Raw genomic sequence first — 27,366 nt, 5'->3', positions numbered from 1 at the left:
TCATGCTTATGAAAAATAAAAATAAATGTCATGAATATAAAATATGTATAAATTATAATTTATTTTCAAACTTCTATCAAGAAAAAAATAAATAATATTACACATTAATTATTTAAAAATGTATAATGTTTATCTTAAAATTATTTTAGTCCAGTGTTGATGTCTTTTATATAATTGCCAAGTCTTAATCAGTTAATTGATTTCGGAGAAAACCCAATTCGAAGACCGACAATAATTATATATTATTTTAATTTTTAATGTTAAATTGAAGTACGATAATAAATTTTACATCGTTTATTTTTTTTTATCGAGTTGTCAGTTTTATTTAAACATTACGATTTTGTTATAATGTAACATTCATTTTACATAATATTGATATGTCCTATACTATAATAAATATATACATACGAAGAAAACGGTTTCAATAAAAATATTTGTAATAACTAATAATGCTATTGTAATAAACTTATTAAATTGCAAAATTAGATTGACGCACGAAATGGAAGCAACCTGGTATGTGTGTGGTGTATGAATAATAATAATGTTTTCAAGTTTTACGCATTCAAGAAAAATATAATTGAAGTCTATTGACGACGGAAAACTGCAACTGGACAATCGTCCATCGTATCGCCCCGATGTACATTATCGTAATATTACAAATACATAATATGTATCTAATTAAGATAATATAGTATAATCGATAACGAACCCAAATAGGGAAATTATCTACTTACGATGCAATCGGCGTATGCATATTATAAATTTGATAAGAAATAATAATCAATATAACATAACAATATAACACTTCATAATAATACTTCAGTCTTCAATATTTCCATACTTTTTAATTTGTATTTAAACATTTTGTTTTATGCGGATACTCGGCTAACCGCATAGCTCTATCTAAGTAAGGGCGCTGCATTTTTATTAGCCCTGGGCTTCAAATGCCTTAGATCCGGCACTGTCATTTCCTAATATTTAATACTATGTACTTAAATATTATTATTATAAAGCGCAATGCAATGGGGAACTGCGCTAAAGTTTAACGTGCGTATATTTCCGGGTGAATCAACACGATTGAACAAGAATGCGTTGGGGCCGGACACCGGTTACCGGTATATATTATTATCATAATACAAGTCACTGAGATTGCCGAGTGTTTGAGAAGAATATAGAAATGAAATTACCACACGTATAGTGGATAAGGCGTCATCTCGTTGAAATAATGTCGAAATCTTCGAAGCGGCGGCGGCGACGGCGGCAACGATAAAATAAATAATAAACGACAATGACAATCGTCGACGCGAGAAAAGCGAACGGGGCGGCTGCACGCAATAAACTATATGATATTATATTATAATAATATTATTACGCACATGACGTGTAATATGGCAACGTAATACCATTGGGCATTGAGTATATTTAGTACTATATTATACTATATAGGTACTCAATGGTAATACTAATAACGTAATCACGTTATGCAGGTACGGTGCACGGGCACCGATGAGGCAACAGGGGGTAGCAAAACTACTGCAGACGAACGACGATAAAATTCGAAGAGGAGGGCATCGTCGAAATTATTATTTTTTTTAACGCGCTTACACTCTGCCGGTCGGTCGCACACGGCGGCACACTACCGGCGTGGCGTCCTGAATTTTCGCCGCAAAACCAGTTTCGAAATGGTGCGGGTATCGTTCGGTAGGGTAAACAATGGGTACCTTACACATTATGTGATATTATTATGATGCCGAGTGCCGCCCGACCGGTATGGCATGGCATAATATTTATTTATTTATTTTTTTTTTTGTACCTATTCGTTTTCAAATCGCTAACGGTCGTCCCATAGTTGGGATGCCGACGGACGTTTCACCGTTGTCCCACAGGTGGCGGTGCAGGCCACCGGCGTCCCCGCCACTCAGCGTTGAGGTCGTCCGCGTCGGTGGCGGGGGGTGCGTTCGAAAATCTCGTCCGCGTGCACCGCGCGCGCCGCTCGATCGGAGACCGCCACCGCCACCCGTCCGACAGCCCATGACCATCACCCTTCCCGTGTTCCCAGCGCTGTAACAAACTACTACGCAAACGGCGGCACATCACACATTGGCCTCGCACGCACGCACATGATCCTGTTATGCACGCCGCACACGGTCGTCGTGCAAGGGGAAAGAAGAAAAAATAAAAGAGAGGAAAATATCGAGAGAAAAAAAAAAAAAAAGAGAAGGAAAAAATCTCCGACGCACACAGCCGCGGCCAGTGATCATCAGGAATTCCGTCCGTTCGTCAGTGTCCGTCCCGTCCGGTCCGGTCCGCCGCCTCCGCTTGTTTTGTTTTTTGTTTTGATTTTTAATTCGATTACTATTGTTTATTACATATTAAATTTGACATTAAATTCCGTCGGTCTAGTGCCGTTTTGCGTTTTGTTGGTTGAGCGCAACATGTTCCACGACGATATCGTCGTCGTCGCGCACAACGAGTGTCATCGGATTTCCGGCACGTTTCTACGCGGTACGGCGGCAATAAACGTGACGACAATTGTGCGTGGTGTTCAACATCAAAGGCCCGTCTGACAGTGGAGGTGAGTGTTCTTCGTCAAAGGCTTTCCGATTCTGCTTTGATGTGGCGGTGCGCGTTTTGCCGTTTAACTCGATACCCTCCCGCGCCGCACCGCTAGCACTACTGCCACCGCCACCCTACACGCTACCGACTCCCAGCCCCCCATCAGTTGTGTTTATAATATTAAAATCCCTTTGAAGTCTCCCCAAAGCCCTTTTCATATATATATATATATATATATATATATATATATAAATGTTTGTGTGTAAAACTATACAACACACGCAACCCATTTATTTTATTTGTTAACAATGAATATCATACTTATACAAATGCCCCTGCTCCCTTTGCGACCTGTTCTTCCGTAATAATTAATCCGATTTAAATAGATTCCGATTATATTATACCTACCCCCCATCGATACACATCAACACTTTCAGTGTGTACAAACAGTGGCTACTTTAATGTCCATTTAACTATTTGTCGGTCACACAGCGACTAACGTTGTGTGCATCATGCCATTTACCGAGATAATGTTATAGTGAAAATAAACCCTTTTATGCATGGTCTTTTGATCTAGTATAAGTGCTTTGTGGGTTTGTTGTTTCGTTTGAAAAGTCTACAAACAACACCTTAAACTTTTTTTGTTTTGTCGTTTAAACCACCAACTGTTTACAAACTAGTTAGTAACTGCACAAATACAATATCACACACTTACCTAAATTGTAAAGATTAACGTTGCAATAGTTTTATTAAACATATTGAACGTTTTACAATCATAATACCTGTAATTTAGAACTATAATATATAAATATGTTTTGTAGTATAAACATCTGTTTCATCTACTTAGGCATCTACCTATGTTTAATTTCTGACATTAATTTATACAGTCATGTTGGTGTTTATTCATCTTCATGGCTTTGCATATTTAAGGTTACATTTACAATTTTTATCCTATCAAATTTATTTAAATATCTTTCGAATATCATTGTTAACCTCATTGTTAACCTAACTTAACTCATAGGTAATAATACAGTACATTTTTATGATGCTGGTAAATGATTATGTTAACATTAAAGATAACCAAGGAATATTATTCATTTATTTATTGAATTATTAGTACCTATTCCTATTAATTATTAATATCTAAGTAATGTTTAATATTTATCAATGTGTTGTGTACATTATGATATTATGGTACCATATGTATATTGATACATTCCTTGTACAACATAATCGCTTAAAAAACTTAACAATTTACTTAGGCAGATAAAATATTTATTGTAGTTAAGTTTGGGAAATATCTTAGTAAAAGTTCTTTTAGGTATTTTAAAAAGTACCTATAAATATTCTTCTAAAATGTTCATTCTTATGTTGATTTTTAATGGTCAATGTTATTACTGAAATAAATTGTTACTTGTATAACTTAAAAGTAGGTACTTAGTCCTACTTTATATTATTTTATTTTTATCATGAAATAATTATCTTTCTATTAGCTACTACTACCTACTATTTGCATCGTAATAAGTTAGTTTGGATTTTTTTTTAAATAATTATTCATTCACATAATTATATTTTACTAAATAATAAGCGGTTAAATACTTAACCTGTTGTGGTGTTGTTAACTACCAATAATTGATTATAATTTTTAGTTCATATTTTATTGGTAAAGTAAATTTTGGATACTTAAAACAATAAGCAGATATAATAGGCAATTGTAACTTAAATAATACCAAAATGAGAAAATAACTAGTCATGAATTCAACGATGGGTTAATCACTAGTTGCCTACCTATGTGCAAGCTTAGATGAATAAGATAAATTTGGTTGGGAAAATTTAGTTCCATAAGGGAAGATGTATAGTTTTATTCCATTTAAATTTAATTTATTATGAATTAAATTAGGTAATGACTTTCAATAATAAATATTCAAGCATTTTAATAACAAACTTAGTGTTAAATTATATTTTGAAAGCAATAGGTAATTCAAATTAAATAAGAACCAGAACAATAATAAAAAAACTAATTAGATTGTATCTAGGACCTAACCTAAGTTTACTTACAACAAAATTCATTGTTAAATGAATTGAATAAATTGGATATGTTCTATTTAAATTAAATTTTGAATATATTATGTATTTTATCATAAAATGTATTGAGTTACAATAAAGTTAAGTGCTTTTTTAAGCTTAAAAAAAATGTATCATAATTATTAATATGGGCATTCTATGACTATGTTGATTTGCCTCTGTCAATCAAATTATGTACCTACTTCCAAAATAGAATAAAAGTACAGTATATACCCATGTCCTAAAAGAAACATTTTGTCTTAATTATTTTGTGAAATATCAATAAATCTAAGTATTTGTTTTTTAACAGTAACCTATAAGAATTTATTATCGATGAATTGAAATTTTCTTCTAGTTTATTGTTAAAAAACACATTCAAATATTTTATTAATTTGCATAGTCTTATACTTAGGGTGAGGGTGACCACCCGAGTTTTTAGTGATGAATCTATGGCACACACATACACCCACGTGTTTCAACCCTACTAACCAAACGAGTACTCAAACCTTACACAAAAATACCTACTGAATTCCTATGCACAGCTAATGGCCTTAGTTGCTGAGCTTAAATAAGATCAATGAAAAAAAAAAATATAGGGCGATATAGAACTTTTAGGAATTTATAATTATTGTTTGTACATACCTAGGTACTTGAGAAATTTAAATTTCTTCAGAATTTAAGATATTTTAAACTTTTTAGTTATTATTCGGATAGTATAGATGTCAATAATTTTATAGTTTTATTACCTACTTAAATAATACATGATTACTTTTAAATAACATTTGAAAAATAAAAAAAGTTTTTTTTATTATTCTTAAAACTAATTTTGTTTTGTTTTTTTATTAGGTACCTATTCTGCAATTATAAGTTATGTGTTTAGGGCTAAAGCAACACAGTTGTTATACTGATAACCATGATGTGTACAGTCATTGGTTTGACTCATAGCACAGTATAAAAAAAAATGTGGGTCCTGATGGCCACCATTCCTTGTTCTTTCTTCTGAATACATATTACATCATACAGTTTTAGAGACAAGATTAGGTACATTATATTTTATAATATAAATTTTAAATACTGGATATTTAATATTGTAATTTTTATCTTTATTTATACAAATACAGCAGATAAATAATTTGAATTCTGTAAGATTAGATCGTTAGGATAAGATAGGAAAATAGGTAATCTTTATTTATGAAATTAAATGAGTAAATTATTTTAATGTTAACTACAATTTGACATGAATTTTAAAACATTTGAAATGTTTAAACAACTAACTTTTTTTTCGAGCTTTTTTTTTTTGTTAATAATAGTATCAAAAGATTCCACATAGGCAACTTTGAAGTTATTTTGATAGTGTTTCAAAATTCCATCATATGTTGACAATCTAATGTTAGGTGATGTATCAACTTAGTTTTTACACCCTTAAGTATCACTCCAGGTTCTCTTTTAACTTCTATTTATGCATAAACTTTTTGTACCATCCTTTTTCTGCAAGTTTATGATTAAATTTGACCTAAGTTTTCATAAGAAGGTAGTTAGATCTATACGTAATATTAGAAAATGTATATTTTCTGTATAAATGCTTCCCTGTTTTTTTTCATTTATTCAATTTGCTGCTTATCTGGGGTTAGATAATAAGTAATAATATTATAAAAATTCATATAAAGTTGTATACAAATAACGAATAAATAAGTAAATACTTAACAAAATATTTCAAATATTACAAATCAAAATTTAATGTATGATGTAAGAACTTATTTATAATATACAATAGAAAAATTGATATAATTATTAATTCTTACATTAAACATTAAGATGAAATGATTATTTAACTCTTTTTTTATTAACAATTTTGTATTAACTACTTGTGTATGTAGTTGTCTACAAAATATATTATTATTAATAATTAATTTTTTTAAGTAATGATTTGAAATAAAAATAAAAATATACTGTAGTTAATCTATATTTGTATATATATATATATATATATATTAATTTATATTTTAAAGATCATACTTCCTTACCATTATAAACTATTAAACCTTGATTAAATCATTTTAATTAAGCTATAATTGTACTTTTTCTCTACAATATCTATTCTTATTAATTTAGGTATTTAAAGTAATTAAAGTTTTAAGACAATTATGATAAATGGAAATTGGTTAAACATTTATAATTATTCTTAGGAAACCCTGTAAAACAATTATTATAAAGTTTTGTGCTCTATGAACTAAAAAAAAAAAAAAAAATTACTTCCACTTATAAAATTGTATATTAAATACCTGTAGATAGTCGGAATACTGAAAGGCAACAGTGTGTGAAATTTGATTGGTCACATGATTTGATTTCAAAGAGAGAAAAAAAGAATTGTGTCTCCAAATTTATCAAACCTTGTTTGCCTTTGATCTAGGGCTACTTCACATCAAAAGAAACTTTTCCTCTTGAGTATTTCCACAGCCACACGTTTTTATTATTATTAATTATATATTATAAAACCTAAAAAATAAAGGAATGAAAAATATTAATAACTTTGTTGTCAAAGGTCTTTTGTGGAGTTATTTATTAAAAAAGTTTAAGTGGTTGCTTGTAGTTTCGATATTTTATTGTACAGTCACCTGTTTTTGTGATGTCTAGAAACCTCTTCATTTTCCCTCTTTTATTCTAGCTTACGTGTTGGTCGGTACTTGATTTAAAAGTCTTTGGCCTTTGTCACATCAAAGGAAAGTGATAAACTTTGAAGACCCATACACTTTTGTTCAGAAATTGATAGATACAACATAATAAGGTAAAAGACTTCGTTTCATATTTATTTTTAGAAATCTTGTCCATTCTTGTTTTGTATTTTATTTATTTTTTTGTGAAATATAATGATGTTGAATTGGTTTCAATTTTTATACAAAAAAATTGGCTCCAGTTCAAAGGTTTTTTTTTTTTTTTCTGTTAATATTTGAAAGGTTCCTCTCAAGTACACAATTTGGCAGTTTTGCAACAACTAAGTAGCATGGTTTTATTATTTTTATTTTTGATTGTTTACAATTAAACTTTTTGTAAACATAACGGTAATAAAAAGGCATTTTAAATGGAAAAATTATAATTACATTAGAAATAGGGTCTTGATGTTTTTTCAATTTAGTTTTACATCTGTTTGTATTTATAATTAAAAAGAGGAATATCAGAGAAAATAAAAACCTAATTATGTTTTATAAAATCATATATAACTCCTTATTAATTTTATAAGATAATTAATTCATTGAATAAGAAATATATTATTTTTAATAATCAATATAATTGTTTAATAGTAGGTAACTAACAAAAGTTGAAAGCTTAATTTACTTTTAAGATAGCCTATGAAAACGCTCTTCGAATTTGACTTGAGTGCATAATTAACAATGAAGTGATTTTTATTCTCAATGACTAGGTAATGCATTCAATATTATAAATTTGTGTATAGTTTGTTCATTTGAATACGAATTAGTTATGAATAGGCGTAGTATTGTAATACTTGTAACGTTTTTGTTTGCCTAGTTGTCTAGAATGTATATATAAGTAAATAATTTTACTTTAACGCAATCGAAGGGAGTGATGACTAAATAGATTTTGTTTTGCTATGATAATTTTCATTCAAAAATTAAAAATTGATTTTATCCACCTTGTTTTACTGGCGATTCGTGAATTATATATATATATATATACGCATAACGTGTTAATTTCATCAATCGACGAGTACGTAAAGTCGTTACACGTTCATTTGCGTGTGTCCAAATGTAAAATTTGAAACAAAACGCGCACCACTAAGTTTGATTTCCCACCTATACACGCACACTAAAGCCACTGTAAATAATTGTGATATTGTACGCAGTCTACGTACGTATCTATCGTACACATCGCGTATCATCGTTGCGGGTAGATACCTGCTGCTGTATATAGTTCTACAATGTTATTATTGTATCACATCAGCCACGATTTACATAATATCGTATATTTTTTTTTTTTTTTTTGTACATCATATCAGTATTCGTTATTTTTTTCGTCGGTCCGAGAAGACGGTAAAATTTGAGACGCACTGCACTGCGCCGCTGTTCGAACATGTGGCATCATCTCTACTGGTGGCCGTTTGCGCGTACCGATTCAACGCGTCTCCCCGCCCGCCGGTTTCTCTCTCTTCCACGGCCGCTACCACCGCCACTCCTCGACCGCTCGCTCTCGCCCCTCGGGCCATTGTGTGGCGATTGCTTTGATCTGCGACCGACACGTATGTATATAGTATAACCCCGCGGGCCACCACCACCACCACCACCGATCGTCCACGTAATATTCTTTCTCGCTTTAATAAGTCCCAATACACAAACGCAGTCGTCGTCGTCGTCGTCGCCGCCGCGGCCGCCGTCATTATCTCGTAATTACAGAGGACCCGTCGCGAGGTGGGTATGACGGGCCCGCTGCACTGGCAGTACGTCGTCTTCTCGCCGTACGTATATGTATATAATATGATATGTGTAATATTATAATATAATAATATTATAAGCCGCTACGGGGCCATTGCCGGCGGCGGCGGCTGTGGTCGGCCGTGGTGTGCCGCGGTCGACGGACTCGCCGCCGTGTAGTGTTTTACGACGCGTCCTCTCGTCGTCCGTCTCACACGCGAGCGCGCGCGACGTCTTTCCGTCGTGCCACACGTTCGCGTGTAATTACCCCCTTTTTAAAAATCGTTTTTAAATAGCGCCGCTTGTGCTGATGCGAGACGAGTAGTGGCTGGGTGGCGGTGCACCATTAGGAGGCGGCAGCGGCGGCGGCTGCACGGTCGAGTGTAACGGATTTTTGATTTTTGTTTTCCATACATATCCGACTTGACTCGTCTTTTTTTTTTTTTTGGACGCTATAAAATTCGAAAAAACGTACTGCATTTGAGTTACGTCTTCTAATCTATACAACATATTAATGTGCTCGGTACAGCTTGTATGGCCCGGGCACGTAAGCCGTATAACAAACGTGTTTTACCTATACGTATTATAAATCGTAATATTATGCAAATGTCCTACCTATTGTTTATTTCGTTTTGTTAACAATATTATAATATGGTGACGTAAAACGAATCTCTTATCGTGCTGGATAAACGATTGGGAGAGGGCTCGGTCGGAAAACAGAGTGGACGGCGGCAGCACTAACCCTTCTGTACGATACTCGTCGTCACCACATTACCCAAGAGTTGTTATAGGGCGAAAAAGACGCCGACCGATACCTAAATAAATAAAATAACGTGTTTTACGTCACACACGCGAGCTTAAATGGAACCGCGCCTAATGTTCAAATTACCGACCGTGACTAGTTTTTTTTTATATGTGTCCTAGTATTCTTGATTTTTTTTTTTCTATCATTTTTTTTCCACTTCCGAGTACAAACGGCTTGCCGCAAACGATGCAAACGTTTCTCGAAACAATATTATCTTATATTATTCATCGTGTAGGTACGTGTGGTGTTCGCTGGCCGGCTTGGCGTTAAATGTGTTGTGCAACTTGCAGTCTTGTGACTTCTATAAAATAGGGGTATGAATAGCCTTGTAAATTATAATATGTTATGTGTGTTTTATATGTCTGTAAATAATTATACTTACCTGCCTCCTATGGATTAGCCTTAATAATACTCGTTGTCAACGTTATAATATTTGGTATTTAAGTACTCATTTATACATCCCAAGTCAATGTTGTATCATCGTTAGCGTACAGGTAATGAATCTGTAAAACGAGGGTTTTTGTTGAAATTAAAGCATTGTAGGTAGTGTTTGCTTTATAGAAAAAAATTTAATAATTCATTGGCTAACGTAAATTATATTAATGTTAGTATTATTAAAATTGTGTATATACTATATTATATTCATATCATATAATTTTATTTACAAATTTAGATAACAGAATGTATCTATTGTATTTTTGTTTCGAAACGTGTCGCGGTTCACATAATGCTATTTCCCGTGTATATATGTTCTAACTAATCGTTATATTGCCAACTATATAGTGTATCGTATGTTAATTTAGTTTGATCTTCTCATTCTAATATTTATCGATTATTAAATATGCGTCATTATGTTATCATTACACCATTCAATAGTATTCTGTAAATTGACATTAGAAAGGGAGTGGAAAGATATACATTATACATCTTAGCAGGCAATGAACTCAACAATTTGGCACTGTAATTTATAGGCTAAGGTCAACAGCGAAGTCCATATTTAAACGCTCGTTTTCTGTTTTCTGGATGCGTGTTAAAAGTGAGATTATTTTCCTAAATAACCATGTAATATATTGTTTTACGTAATATAGCTGCTTACACGCATTTTGTGATTGTATTTTTCTTTTATATTTTTGGAACGGAAAAAAGTATTTATTATTCTAAAAATCGTTAATTAAAACGTATTTTTTTTGTTTACATCATTATATTATATACAATTATGCATTTAGTAATCCGAATATTCACTATTTCTTTATTGATAATATTGTTTATAAAAATGAGTTTGTACCAATTATAAATATTTAAATTGTCTATATACAAATTACAAATCACTTTTAAATATTAACTATAAACAATTATAATTCAATTAAATCAATTTCATTTTTAAAAATAAAAAATAGTTTTAAATAATTTAAAATCTTGTAAAACAATCAATAATAACTATCATTTGTAATACTCGCTATTTAAATCATTTTATAAATGCATTAATTAAATGCATTTACTATAATGAATTATGTGTAAATTAATATATCATTAAATTATTGTAATACATAAAAATTAAACTACATAATATAATCTTTTATATTATGCATCGTTGAATAAATCGTCTAGTAAAAAGAAATAGATTTCAAATCACTGCAGCCACAGGATACACGTACATGATCCAGTAGTCAGTACACATTACGCTTAATGATATTGTATAAGTATCTAGATTTTATTGCTTAAATAAAAATTTGAAGGAAATAGAAGGAATTAGGGATATTTTTACTGTTAGAATACTATCTGTGTTAGGCGGCAAAGAGATTGAAGGAAGGCGTCGCCATCGGCCAGACGAACACACAGAAGAAAACACGCTGTAAATCCGGGTATATAGAAATGTTGTTTATGAAGGAAGGAAGGCTGGGTGGGACCGTATCTAACGCACATATACCTGATGTGCATTCTTGTCAGATTATTATTGCGAGAGGAGAAAAATGAGGAAAAAATTACACACACACACACACAACCACGGATACATAAAATGAAAGAGAAATAGACGGCACCGACAAAACGGGTCTGTCCATGATGTCCATAGCAAAAAAAATTTAAACGCCGATAACCATCTATATACGTATACTGGTTGGCATCCCTATACATTTATCGTTTTGTCCATTCTTTATCGGAAATTATGTCCAGTTAACTTAAGATTTTTAAATGCCAATGTTCGAAATAGACAGCATATAAAACCCTATAATATGCATTGTATAGAAAAATATCGTTCAATAAATTGTCTCAGCAGTACCTTAGTACCTATATATAGAAAGATACTGTAAGTAAGACAGTATTTGAATAATACGTTTAAACAAAATATAGGTAGTTTCATTTATTCTGAATAAATTAAGTATGTTTTTGTGTTTTTTAATCTCCTAATTTTGTAAATAAATTATGTGTTTAATGTTTGTATTATAATACATATCTATGCATTTTTATTTTTAATTAAAACTAAAATTACTATTTATCATTATTAGGTTATAGTTAATATTCATAAATTATTATGCACAATTAAAAAACTACTGGTTGTAATGTGTTACAATTTTATATTTATAATAGTATACATATTACATATACCTTAAGGCTTACATATAGCTCAAAGGTTGGGGTAATTTAACTTTATAAGTACCAATTATTAAATACAGATATAAATGTTCCTTATTTGTTTTTGGATTTTTATTTTGCAAGTTAAATATACCGTATTATTATATATTTAATAAAAATAGGTATTGTTTGAAATATTAAATTTCTATTGATATTATGAAACATTACACACAAACACATGAAAACATTACATAGGTAGTTATTCTGTAAATTACTTGTGTTTGACGTTTGTCGAGCTTCAATTTTGATTCAAACAATGAAGTTATTTTCATTTATATCATTTATCATGTGTATATACCGTGTACGGCGTTAAAAAATAAAATGAATCTTCAAACATAAAAACTAAAGTCCCTTTGACATCCGAACTCGCTTTGACTCCTATGCTTCTTTTTTCCTCTTTACACCTCCCGAGTTGACATTTCGTTTTCATTAAACTCTGTCGCGTTTTCGTTTTCGAGTTTTTATTAATCTTTAACACGACGCGTTGCTGCAGTTCTTCCTAGTATACGACGTGACTGTCAAAGGATCGCAAGTCCTTTTTGATCCTTTTGTGTAATATTTAATCTAGGACACGCTAAGGCTTTATATTATTTAATATCGTTGTTTTCTGATTCGTAAAACAACTCTTCAGCTTTTGTGCGTGGAGTCGGAGGAGCATCAATTTCAGTCGTGACAGTGCTGCGCCGGGGGTGGAGAGAACTTAAAGTGCAAAAGAAAAAGACCCTTTGTCGCAGTCCTTACCGATGACTTACAGCATTCTGTCTCGCCCGCTCATGTTGACGACACGGTTTTGCCCTTCCTATATGGATCTTAAATAAATACGATTTCGCTGTGTTTGTTCATTTACGCTGTATTATGACAATGTTAGAAGTTTATAAATTATGCTCTATTACACTATGTGTTTTTCGTGGTATGTATTATCTTTATAATTTAAAAAAAAAAATTAAAAATAAATAGTTTGAGTCAGAGTTATATGATATATTATTTTATAGTAATATACTATCATGTAATAAGGCAGTATTTTAATAATTTAAAATACCTAGGTACATTAATTAATGCATAGTCACATAGGTACTATGATATTTTACAAACATTTTACATCTGTTTTATTGTTATTGTTGGATAATTAAAAATACATATTTGAATAATCATATTTTTTTTTATAAATAATATCTAAATATTTTTAAATTAATAAGCAATTATATTTTAATATTTTGATATGGAGAATTCTGTAGAAAATTTAAAATTTTTATTCATCAAATTTTATTTTTTTAGTATATTTGTTATGTCTATAACATAAAATGTTCGCAAAACCCAATTGATTTATTTGAATTTAAACCATTTATATTATTTTATTTTGCATTTATTATGGGTATAATAACTTTTTAACTATGCAAAAATAATTTAAATAAATATAGTATTCATATGTTATAAAAATACTATTATGAGAACAATTAATTCAATTAAATCATAGATAATTTAGCATTTATAAATAGTATATAATATATAAAATTAGAATATTATTAATTTAAATATAATAATTTATGTATTTTATTATCATAGCTTATAAGCTTTTTTTGCTAGGAAATTGTAGACAAAGCTTTTTCTATGACATATTCTATATGTATAGTGTGTTCATGTTCAAAAGGTACCTCTTAATATTTCAGCTAAATGGCGTTTTTGGGAAGCAAAAAGGAGTACCGAAGTCGGATTTACATGTTGTACAAGTATGAACTTTACAACCTATTTTATTTTAAATAGTAACCACAAGTTTTTTTTTCTAATTACAAAGTTAAAATAAGTGTAAATTTACGAATTTTCTAGTTAATTATTTGTTTTTAATATTTCCTTGTTTTCTCAATTCGTATGCTTTCATACAAGCATACTAAGATAAAAATAAATTTAAAGTATTACAAATTGTAAAAATATGTTTATCTATATCTTCTCTGAGTACAAATAGTAATTTCATGATACTATTATTGATATTTAGTATATTATGTTTATGGTTACAATTTTGTTAAGAAGAGTAGTATTGAAAAAAATAAAATTAGGTAAAACCAATACAAAAACTGTTTATCTGAAACTAAAAAAAAGTATTAACTTTGCTATTTTAAAAATGTAGATTATATTACGTCACCGTATATCATAAGGGTTAAAATTTAAAAAAGTGTATAATACTCTTTTCTTTTCTCGAAAATAATATTTTAATCCAAGGTCATCCAACTTAAATATTTTGTTATCTTTTAATAAACTCGCTCTGCATAATAAAATTCGAAATCAAAAATTTGAATAAAACCTAAAAATAATAATTGTACCTAAAATATTAACATACAATTAATACACTTTTAATTGATTACATGTATTGCATACACAAGTATAATTATTGAAAATTCGTTAATAATGTTTATAATTTCTACTTATTTAAAAAGGTGTCCGTAAAAAAATTAATTCGCGCAGAGGTATTTGTGTTTTTCTTAACATTACCTTTATTATAATTAGTAATATTATTGTACTAAGTAATAGTAAAAATGTACTTTGTTGTAGTAATGGACTTAATGATCTTTATTTACCATCGCTCTCGAATTATCGTACTTGTCTTGCCGCGTCATGATTGTTGGTTAAACATTTTCATTTGGCTGTTTTTTTTCCAATTCATTTCATTCTTTTCTAAAACGGGTTTAGATTTAAGTACCAATCCATTCTACCCCAGGGGGGTAGATTACCCTATGAAGGAGCGGTCTTCCATCGCCAGACCGTGTTTGTGTCATTGGCATCCCGTCTCGAGGCTCTATTAAGTCTGTCTGCTATAATATATATTTATATATATATATTCATGCTATCGCTTAAACACAAGTAAACATACACATAATATATATGCATACACGCAGTAAAAAATATACGATTTATTTCCTACATTTTTCCCTTCTAATCGGATCCGGTCGTTTCTGTAAAAAAAAATAAATAAACAATAAAAAAAAAAACGTTCAAGTGCCCTCGTGTTGTAGACCGTTTCTTTCACCGACAAAGAGAGCTTTGTGTCTGTACCGCCATTATCTTGAACGACTAATCGAACCGAAGAAGTCGGAATACAATCTATATACCGAGGTATTTTTCTTCTCCCTCACTTGTACCGCTCTTACCATAGGTTTTTTTCTGGGATTGTCCTCTATATCTTGTTAGTGACACATTTGTAATTGTGCCTGTGTATCTTGACCTGGCCTCCGATAACAAAAGGACAACACACACACGTATTCATACGCAGATAGTGCTTGTGACTGACATCGTATACATTATATAATAAGATATTATATACTGTTTGACAAAGTAAATGGAAATTAGATGGTCAGAAATGCGCGTGTATTTCGTCGTTTTGTGGTGTGATCGGGTACGAGTGGTACGACACTACCGGTTTTGTCACTGAATTCGTTGATGACTGATTCTACAACACGTTTATTTATATTATTTAGAAAACCTCTTCTCTTTTTAGACATTTCGTCAATATCGAACGTTGAACTCGTTCACACTGTTCGTAGATAATATATTATCGTAAACGTTTAGTATAATATTATATTATACCTAACTATTGTTATTATTTCTTTTTAAGAAATTTTCATAGATTTTTCATAAAAGATTCTGTCAATTCATCAAAAAATAACTCATAAACAATAATAGTATACAATATTATTTTTTGTTTATTTTTATTTGTTTACAAAAATCTAATTATTCATATTTTTAATTTTTAGTTAAGATTTAATTATCGTGTTTTAACTATGTAATCATTTTCAAAAACATATTAGATACTAAAAGAAAAAAAGGAAAATATTTATTTAATTGCTGAAGCCTTTGCTATTACAAGTAAATAAATTGAGGAAAAGTAAAGATATATTTATAATTAAGTTAAATTATACTTAGTTTTATTCTTATGGTTTTGTCTGTAATGCTTATAATTTAAAAAAAAAAACTTATTAACTGTATTAGCCTTAAGTTCCACTTATATTATAGTACCTGCATTACTATCACAAGTTACTATACATAAATTAATGTACTGTGATCATAACATTTGTTACGTAACTATGTTTATTTATAAGTTTTGATATAAATATATTTATATATTTATATCGATCTAAATATTTTGGAAAAAAAATAATATTTCAACCTACTGTGTATAGTACATACTTATTCCTTCTAATAGTAGTTAAACAATAATTATAATATCTTTAAAAATAAAGGCTGATATATTGACTATTTGTTCAGAATCGTTTTTCGTAAGGATAGGTATACATTTCGTAGATATCACTAAATTCAAATTTCTACATACCCGAGACCTAGTATACTATAGCATAGCGACTTTTCGGGTTTTTTTTACAGATATTTTTAATGTTTTCGTTATTTTTTATAATAGGTTAATTGATTTTTAGATATCTTTACTTATGGAATACATTTAATGTTATATCACTATCGCATAGTTGTTACTCAATAATATTTAAAATCTATAAATTGTATTATACTCTGTCAATAAATTAGAAAATGAAAAACTTTCATATTTTTTCTACTTATATTTTTTTTTACTATTTTATATTTGTATTATTAAAAATATTATATCTAGGTTCTCTGGTACCTATATGTAGTGCATTCGTTAAATTTTAAAATATAACTTTGTATACGTGTTTTGCTGTAGGTTCAAAAGAAAAAACTCCAATAACTTATTGTATAATATAAAAGAATGCCTCGTGGCCAACAGACTGTGCTTATTGGTATTATATAAAACTGTGCGCGCAAATAAGATGAAGAAAAAAATAAATCAAAACATACAATCGTGTGGACTTTTTGGAGTGAAATGTGCATTAAAAAAAAAAAAAAGTAAAACAATTTTGTTAGAGCGGAGTGTGTAGTAGAGGAAAGAAAAAATTAAATTTCCGAAAGCATACGTTAGACGCAAACTGGATGATTCGATTTCGTTTTCATCCCGTTGCGGTTTTCAATGTAATATTCGCTCAGACTCCTCTTCAGTGCCGAATACAGTGTAACATTGGGCGGGGAATTGAATAGAAGTGCATTTTCCAGTCTATGAACATCACACGAGAAGATGACTTTGTCGCATATATATATATATATATATTCTTTCCGTTATAAATCGATGAAATTATATTTCATGCTTGATAAGAAAAAATATATAATACCAATGAAATAGCAATTTTATTGCGTGTAATCGGATAATAAATATATGATATAATATATATATTATAGTATATAAATGAAATATACTTAGATAAAAACTTATTTTCATAGATTTTTTCAAGTCCTGGCCTATTTTATCGGCTCAATACGTCACAAATTATTATTATACTAATATCTACATCAATTAATGTTCATATACATGATTGAAAGAGTTAAATAGTCATCTTGAAACATATAAAACCAAACAAATTCGTATTTTTTTTTTAAATTTACTGCTTATTAAATATTATATTTGTTACTTTATAAATTATAAGTTTTAATATATAGGTATATAATAATATTTATAAAAAACATACATACAATCGTATAAATACATAATATTATATTCAAATATGTTCAAGTACTAATTAGTAATCAATGCAAATATGCATTCTAAATTCTATCCTATCATACTTGTATTCAATTTTATAATTTATACGATATTTTCGAATTTTTATAAAATATTTTATAGTTAAATGTAATATTATATAGAATATGACTGATTAAATTCGTTGTATAAAAATAAACAAAATATAGGTAAGAGTATGAATCTTTTGTAAAATGACAATCCTTTTTTTAAAGAATAGAAGCAACCGATATATTATGTACCTATATATTATATTTATTTATTTTTTTTTTTTTTTTAATAGGTTTCTTTAATTCGATCGAGTACTTCTCTCTTAAATAAAATAAGTAAATAAAAACAGTATGTTTATATATATTGTGTGATATAGAATAGGGTCCAATGGTCAGCATCTTAATTTGTTCGACCTGTACTATCATTTCCAGTAAGTTTATAAAATGTTCAATATAATAAAATATTCTTTATCCCCGAAAGAAATCTTTTATCTCATCGCGGTCGGTAATTTGTCTTTAACTTTCGAATCGCCGCTAATTCGATACACAGTTAATAAAAGAAGTAGAGAAATAAATAGAAGAAAAAACATACAAACGAACCGGAATCCATTTACTCTGGGACCTTTGATGTTTTTTATTTTTTATTTATTTAACCGTCTATGTGCTTGCTAATGATATAATATACTCGTAACTGTGTCCAAGAAAATGTCGGTTTATTGTACTCGTAGACTAAACTGTATCATACATAATAACATGATATTCTGTATAATAATTACATTCAGATGGATTTATATTATAGAGAGAAAAAATGTCAAATCTTTCGATCCATTACCAATTTATCACTTACGATTATATGGGTTATCGTTCGGACATAAAGTCAGATAATATATAATATACACATACGCATTTAAATGTATATATTATATTATTATTATTGTAGTGTATAGCAATGTAATATATTGTCATTAGCAGACATGTGCGTGTAAGCCCGGTTGAGTTTTACACACGATTTCCATTTCGTCGGTGCCTTGTATGATAATATTATATTTTATATTATGTACCTACCGCCATCGCCGCGGTATATATCAGTCCTCTATATATTCCTCTTCTATATCTAATACGATTTCGTGTATAATAATGTATTCGTATTTATGTTTGTGTGTGTGTGTATTATGTGTATATATATATAAATGCTCGTATAACCTGCGCACACTCGCAAGAGTTAACGACTCGGGATGAGGTTGGGGTTGGGAAATGTGTGTGAGTAACAAAGTTTCGAGAATCAAACGGACGCGCGGAGAAAACACACCTGCCGCCGCGTAGCAGTGTAATAAATTAATAATAAAAAATATATATATAAACGTAAAAAACCTCCGAGCCGCGCGAACGGAGACCGAGAGAGGAAAAAAAATAACTTTATGTGTGTGTGTGTGTGTGTGTGTGTGCTGTGCTCACGTCGCGGCGTCGTTGAGCGAAAATCGGGTGGTGAAGGGAGAGTGTAATTTTGTAATGAACACGAACTGGCGGCGGCGTCGGCGTCGTAGCCTGGCGTCAAAGAAGCCGACCGGTTCTGCGCTGGCTGATCGGGGGCGAAGTGCGGGGGCCGAGACTTCGGCGGCGACGTACAAGGCAACCGGTGCAATAATTACATGTGGCCGAGTGCCCCGAGGCGGTTACGCTTCACGGTAGAGTGAATTGTTGTAAAAATCTCTTCAAGACGCGCGTATATAACGTCTACAGTGTATATATTATGTGTAGTAACACAACGTAGGCATTGGTGTATGATATTATATATATGGTGTTTTTATCTCGGGCCGCGGACGGCTACGTTTTGTATTTTATTTTTTTCGTCACCTCCCCCCCCCATTGGCCGTCGATCGTCATCGTCGACCTTGGTAATCCGGAATATGCGAAAGAAAAGAAAACCGAAAACTTACGGCGGCAATATTTATACGTAGGTACACAATATTATTTTAGCCGATATCTGGCGCTCATCGTCATCGTAAAAATGTATTACGATGTATATTTATGTCGTGTGTACTTAGGTACCCAAAGGTTTATCGAACGTCCCGGCGCATGTATTGTTATCGTTGCACACGTCCCCCTCCCTCCCTCCCCTTCGCGAAAATTGTCCGGTGCGGGTGGCGATACGGTTTTTTCGTTTCTACACCCCACCGTCATTCCCTTGACGACGTCGCCGTTTATTATTATAATGTTGTCTTAGTTTTAAACGATAGTTGCACCGAGTAATAGTGACTCGGCACATTAACCACCACCGGCGTACTTACTATATTACTCGTTAGTGGTATTAGTATTATAATGTATAATAATTAATACTCTGAAGTGGCGTGTTGTACTGTAGCTGTAGACTGGAAGATATTAATAACTCATAGGCAGTGCGTAGGTTTTAATTTTTATTTTTCGAAAAAAAAGATACATTTTCCCGAAAAACATAAAAGTTTTTTAATATTTTATTAGTTTGTAACTTGTAAGGTAACTCATCCAAAGGAAATATTATTATCTAAATTGTTTTATGCAATTTTCGAGAGATTCTTTTTTCTTTTTTCTTTTTCCACGCCGCTTTGTGATTTTCAAGTGATCTCACCACCCGTAACTTCCGATGTTTCCTTAAAACGTACTATTATTTTTTACAACTCAAGGTAAAAAGTAATTTTTATCTTTTGTCGACACCACTTAAAATAAATTAATAGTTATTGGTGTCTTGTTACTGAATATAGTCGATTATTTACAAAAAACCTTTTTTTTATTTATTTAAACTCTTACTGTTATATTAATAATAATATAATTTATATTGACTGTTATTTCTTTATCATGAAATATACTTTTGAAATTTTTTTTTTTTTTTTCATTGAAAACAGCTTTTGACAATATATTAACTACCTACTTAATTATTAAATATGTTGAATGACTTTTGCAAATAAATTATAACTGATTTAATTTTATTCAAAATGATACTTTTATCTTATATTAAAATAATCTATTACACTGAATTATCTATAGTATTTATCATTTTTATTTTAATTCATGATTTGCAATTTTACCTCAGAAGTATTAGTAATTTAGATATCAACTACAAGGCTAAAGTTTCTTTTCTTCTTAAATTCCTAAGTTGTAATAACAAAATTATAATTGCCATATTAATAATTAATACCAATTAATTTTATTGATAAAATTAAAAATTGATTTTATGTTTTTTGAATACATTTTATACATTTTCTATGATAAATACAAGTACTTACTTTGCTTGTATGAATTAACAACTTAATGTTAGTTCTACTAATTCATTCAACACTCTATACACTATTATTTAAATACATTTTGATTAATTTCAGTATTTAACATTAGAAAATATTATTTTGTTTATAACAATAATTAGAATTATTGCTTGACACATATATTTCTGAATTTAACAATAAATAGATACATATTTATATATATATTTAATATAATCAATGCATTTTTTTTATTTATTTTTTTTTTTTTTGTTGAAATATATTTCCTGTGTTTAGTTTCAGCTGTTTATAATATACAGGTTAGGTATTGAAGTATACCATTTGTTTGTTATTAAATACCAATATAATATCTTATTGTTTGGAGTAATTCCATATTTTATCAAAAAGATCCTGTCAATAATAAAAATATATTCCTATTTCAAAATTATAAGGTTAAGGGTAGCTGTACCTGGCCTTCTGCCACTTATTAGATGTTGATAGACATATGAATTGATCCATAAAATCATAATTTTAGAAAATCCTATTGTGAAATAAAAAGACCCTACTTCTGGCACATATCATATTTTTATGACTTATTGTTCCCCGTTCTCCAATCGGAACTGTATTCGCTATCGATTATCCGGGTGGTTTTTATACAGCGTTACCATAACATGCGTTGATTCTGCGTACTACCGCTTCATCGATCGACAACTACTTGAGTCTGGTTCTGTTATGCTCAGTTCACCCATATCATATTTTTAGTATTATTATATTCACCTTAAAAATATAAATAAAAAAAAACCATACAAAATGGATTATGGTATGTATTGTTTAGGGTAGTTTTACTTTCATATTTTTCCCTATTTATTCTATTCAGTTTGCTTATCATAACTAATATTCATCAGAAACCGGTAATCATACCTTATGGGTTTGTATTTCCTTAGTATTCATTTTTTTTCCTGTGTAACCGTTCATCAAAATCATTTTATTATTTTGTTTTGTCATAACATATCATCCAAAACAAGCAATTGAGATTTTATAAAATGTGTATGATGAAACTGTTAAATACAACAGCTAAGCTACTACTAAGCCGCCATTTTGTTTTTCATTCACCAATGCTTAGTAATAATGAAATTGCAAACAATGAATAAAAACAGCATATAATAAATAATTTCATTTTTATGTTTCAGATCTAGTTCGAAATGCCTGTAACAGAGGAAGTAAGGAGCGTGATACCAATAGCTCCATACCCACGGTTATGATGAATAATAATATACTTATTGACTCCGCCAGACCAAAAGTTTTACCGGGAGAAGAGTCTGAGCGATCGTCTGAGGACAACGCATGTTTAGGTCAAAAATACAAAAACAGTTTTGGTGAGCTTATTGTGTTTAAAGATATCTTATAAATTAGATATATTATGTATTTAAAATTGACTAATAAATTGTTTTAATATTTAAATTTTACAGAAAATAAATGTGTAAGATGTCGCAAAACACAAACCGAATTATTAATGGCTGGTTCCAAATGCCGTGCATGCAGCATTCAAGAACATGGTAAAAATTGAATAATAATTTTATTTAATATAAATAAATGTGTATTAATTAGAAAACTAATAATATTTTCAGCAGGATGTGGTGCACGCCACGATTACGAACCAGCTGACGGTGATAGTGGTGATAGGGGATCATTATCCCCAAATGATGGCCAAAACTCTGGGCCCATGTTATGGGCCCGTAACTTAGATAGCTTGTTAGCTGACCCTAATGGTGTAAATCTTTTTCGACAAAACTTGAAGCTGGAAGAAGAATCTGGACAAGGGCAACAATGCAGCAAGGTGCTAGAGTTTTGGTTAGCGTGTCAAGGGCTCTATGGTCACACAGACCAAAAAGCTGATAAGCTGCGTTCTATTATTTATAAGTAAATCCTCAATGTTATAATAATAAATATATATTTATTGAATGATATAAAATTGATGTAACGTAACTTTTGTTTTTTTCTTTTAGAAAACTGTTCCTAAAAGCAGATTTAGGTATAGATGAAGAATGTCGGAGGTACGTCATGCAAAGAGTTAAAGTATCCATTGCCAACAAAACAGCTCTTCCTAAAAATCTGTTTGACGAAGCCCTAGTACAAGTAGAAAAATTTCTAAATGATACATTGTATCCGGCATTCTTACAATCTGATACCTACATTGCTTATATTCGATCTTTGGATTGTGGCATTGAGTAAGCTTATTTTTTAGTAATATTCAATTATTATCTTTTTTACTTATGTTTTATTAATTTGTTTTAGTTTTTATGATGGTAAAGTAGTGAACCACATACCAGACACTGAAGAAAAAGTGGTGCCCTCTAGATATCAAGCACCTCCAGATCGCAGTCAAACTTTGTTAACTCTTAAAGAAGATGCTGAATTGTCTACCCATGAACTCAAGCAATCTAAAGACTTTCCCATGAAGTTAACCCAGTCCCTTTTGCATATGTCCCAAAAACAACGGTCTCATCTGGAAAAAGGAGAGTTTTTACAAAGGTAAAATTTTATTTTTAATATTTTTTGCACGTAAATTAGATGCATACAGTATCATAATTTTTAAAGTGTTTATTTATTATAATTTATTAGTTAAAAATGAATTAAATAAAATTTAAAAAAGTATACTATAACATTCAACATTTTTTGTTTACAAATTGTTGAAATAGAAAATGTATATACATGTTTTGCTTGTTATTTAATAATGATATTTAGTAATTGAGCTTATTGTTAAATTTATTATTTATGATTGTGCATTTTATTATTTTATTGTTGGTAATTGTATTTTATTTGGATATTTTTTATTTTTTTTTGTGTGTGTGTGTGTATGTGCTTGGTAATCAATTGTAGAGCAAAAACTTCAAAAATGGGCATCTACAACCCAAACCCCAGCACCCCTTATCACCAATCTTGGTGGGGCACAAAACCTAGAGCTACGCACGTATCTTACAATCCAAATTCAGCCCAAGACAGTGATCTGGCTAGTCTTAGCGAAGCATCTGTTTCTACTGATTGTTTAAGGAGGTAAGTTTTTTTTTTATAATTTCATTTCTACCTTACGACAAAAAAATCATGTAAGTACAAAAATGGCAACAAAAATAAAATCTTTAATCAAAATGAATTTTTTAGGCAATTGGCTGAGATTCGTGATCCAAAAATTATAGCCAAGAAGACTGCTCAATTAGAAATGAAAGAAGTGCAGAAATATGCTCGTAGGAATGTTGAGGGTTCGATGACTGCTACAATTATCCCCCGCACAATGAGAGAACCTCAATGCAATGTAAGTAATTTTGTGTTATTGTTAATTTTTCAATATTTTTAATATCGTTAATATGTTTTTATTTAGAAACCAGCAATGGAACCAAAGATGTTTGCTTCTATACTCACTGAAAAGTTAGAGAAAATAAAACTGGAACGTGATAATGAAGAGAAATGGGATAATAAATTGATTAAAAATCTTTCAGAGGTTTGTGAGCTTAATATCAATTTTTTTATTTATAATATGTAATTGTTAATATTTTTTTTTTAATTTCAGCTTAAATTTGACAGCGAATCTGGCAAAATTGATGATCCCAAAACGTTAGACGAAATGTTTAGAGCATCATTAAAACTACCTGATGGTAGTGATGATGAAATATTAGGTGTGTTTATTGAATCAAATTTTAACATTGCATGTAATGATAAATAAATATACTAACCTTAAAAATATTGTAAAACATGTAAATCAAAATAACATTATTTTATGTTAATTATGAACTAACTAAACCTAACAATAATCTACCTTGTGTAATTTTTTTATTAATATACCTTTAATATATTTACCTATATTCTTATCTCATATAAGAGTAACCTTGAGTTGTATGCTTCTGTACGTAACAGTGATAATGAGTGTAGTAACACTTACTCAATTGGTCATTGAAAACCGATTTAATCAATGATAGTGGTCTGACAGAACCAGGCAAAAATTGGTTTCCACCTAGAGTTACTCTTATTTGAGACAGAATATACATCCTTGTTTGTTCTTGTTATTTATTTTTCTAATTTTCTTCTTGTTTATATTTATTATACATTTAGATCAACATGTACAAAAATACTTTAAATCGCCTCCTAAATCACCTGAACAATCGTTACACAGGCGACAAGGTTCAGGCAAAGTCAACCGGCCTGTTCAGCAATTTGCTAGTACTTATCTTGCAGCAGCTAATCCTAATCTGTCCAAACGTAGAGACAAAGTATGTTTGTTTTTCATTTGGCCTTATAATATAATAGTATATTATACACAGTTTTATATATTATTATCAGGATAATCGAGCATCTGGTTACGATAGTGGCAATTACACTGATTTTACAGCAGATAGTTCTGAACCGGGTCGCCATGTGCCTAAAAGTCGATCTATACCAGACTATCAAAATTTTGTTCCAAACCCAGAGCTTAGAGTGTCGAGTATGATCACATTGAAACATAATGAAATAATAAATACTAATATGTTCAATTTAATTGATTAGGTTTAGGACGTCATACTTGGGGTAGCCGACGTACAATGACTGACAGTGGAATCAGTGTTGTATCAGGTCAATCACAATTACCTACCAATGTCAACAAGACACGGGAAGAGTAAGTTTATTTTGTTTTATATTTAAATTTAATTTAATTAAACGTACATTGGTATATATTATTTATATACACAATTAATTAATCATTTTCTAAAAATAAATAATTATTATATTCTATGGCTTTTCTAGCAGGTCAACTAATCGTTGTATGGTATGGCTTCAAGAAAGCCCAATGTGTGCTGGTGATGCACTTACCGATTCAGGTCCAGCTTTCAGCTGGTGTGCTGCTTCCAATAATACCACGACTGTAAAAGCCTCTTCCCACGGTATGTTATTAATCTTTTTCTGTCATCAACCATTGCTTTTACAGTTTTACAATATTTATTGGGTTTTTTTTAGATTGCGGCAACGTAGATTGTGGTAGTAGCGGCTCCTGGTCAAATCACATGCCCAAACAACCATTTGTTGCTGACCCTAACATGCCACCACCACCTTTCCCCAATACAGACAACCAGTTGATCGAAGCCGGTCGTAGACTCAACGACCAGATGACGAAAAAGAATCATAAACAGAGGTAAGCTATTTAATATTTATTGTTTAATTTAATAACTACCAATGAAAAAATCTGTCATTATGAATAATTATAAATCTGTCACACATAGACTATTTAGTATTTCACATTAAAAATTCACTTTTACTATATTTGTGCATATTTTAATGTTAATAATAATGTTGTTTAGGACTTCTTCCTCATCATCTGGCCGCGGACTACCTGCAGAAGAATCAGCTACACCTTCAACGTCCAGTACAATGACAGCACCACCAACCACCACTACTGTTGTGTACAATTTTAACGATGAAGAATTCCCATTTAGGAAGAAAATAGCTGGACATCCAATCACTTTAAAACAGTTTATTGAATGTATGCCAAAGAAAGGACATTACAGGTAACAGTTTTTTATAGTTTTAGACTTTTTAAGAAAAGAAAAAATGTATTCATTATAAACATTGAGTAATACCACATTTTAAGCACATTTTTATATTGCATATCAAACAAAAAAAAAAAAAAAAAGAAAATACTCAACAACTAATTTTTAACATTTAATATTTGTAACACAGGTATTTCTTTACTACTGAATTTGATGAATCTCCATCAACCGGCATCCAAGAAGAAATCACTGACGACAATCAGATGTTGCCGCTATGGAAAGGCAAAGTTATGGCTAGCCTAAGACTTATCGACTGATTGAACAATATTTGATTAATTTATTATATTTTTTATTAAGTGCCTAGTTTAAGGAGCATATGACTTGTATAATAAATTTATAACTGTTAATTGTTTTTAAAGTACCTTAAGACTGGAATTTAGTCCAAAGGTAACAAAAAAAAAAAAAATTAATAATTATAATGTGTAATGTAAATCAGTGCCTTAGTTATAAACCAAACGCTAATCGATTCCCATTGACTAGTGTGAAAGAACAATAAAAGTGTAACA

General features: G+C 30.3%; 1 protein-coding gene across 5 annotated transcripts; it reads left to right on the top strand.

The window, feature by feature from the left end:
• Positions 1-2,102: 2,102 nt before the first annotated feature.
• LOC112597198 (axin-2) lies at positions 2,103-27,366 on the top strand. 5 transcript variants are annotated; one of them, XM_025343147.1, is made up of 18 exons: positions 13,321-13,390; positions 14,148-14,207; positions 22,478-22,663; positions 22,757-22,843; positions 22,919-23,207; positions 23,294-23,515; positions 23,583-23,819; positions 24,168-24,341; positions 24,447-24,597; positions 24,664-24,783; positions 24,853-24,958; positions 25,392-25,549; positions 25,620-25,761; positions 25,824-25,932; positions 26,061-26,197; positions 26,271-26,445; positions 26,612-26,818; positions 26,991-27,366. In XM_025343147.1, exons 1-18 carry the CDS (start codon positions 13,336-13,338, stop codon positions 27,115-27,117), a joined length of 2,742 nt encoding a protein of 913 aa, XP_025198932.1. In that variant the 5' UTR covers positions 13,321-13,335; the 3' UTR covers positions 27,118-27,366. The 5 variants fall into 5 exon arrangements, with proteins under 5 accessions (XP_025198936.1, XP_025198932.1, XP_025198933.1 ...); XM_025343148.1 differs by having other exon boundaries at positions 22,916-23,207; positions 26,064-26,197; XM_025343146.1 differs by having other exon boundaries at positions 22,916-23,207.

The sequence above is a fragment of the Melanaphis sacchari genome, unplaced genomic scaffold, assembly GCF_002803265.2.
Source record: "Melanaphis sacchari strain LSU unplaced genomic scaffold, SCAv2.0 Contig395_pilon_pilon, whole genome shotgun sequence".
Lineage (NCBI taxonomy): Eukaryota > Metazoa > Arthropoda > Insecta > Hemiptera > Aphididae > Melanaphis > Melanaphis sacchari.
Note: the sequence above shows the minus strand (reverse complement) of the source record. Positions and strands in the feature narration are given on the sequence as shown.

Bases quoted from the DNA above. Each gene is read 5' to 3' on its own strand.
- LOC112597198 (XM_025343146.1), top strand. From the start codon at position 13,336: ATGACAATGTTAGAAGTTTATAAATTATGCTCTATTACACTATGTGTT. The intron at 24,598-24,663 runs GTAAGTAATTTT...GTTTTTATTTAG, and splicing joins TGAGAGAACCTCAATGCAAT to AAACCAGCAATGGAACCAAA. The intron at 26,446-26,611 runs GTAAGCTATTTA...AATGTTGTTTAG, and splicing joins AAAAAGAATCATAAACAGAG to GACTTCTTCCTCATCATCTG.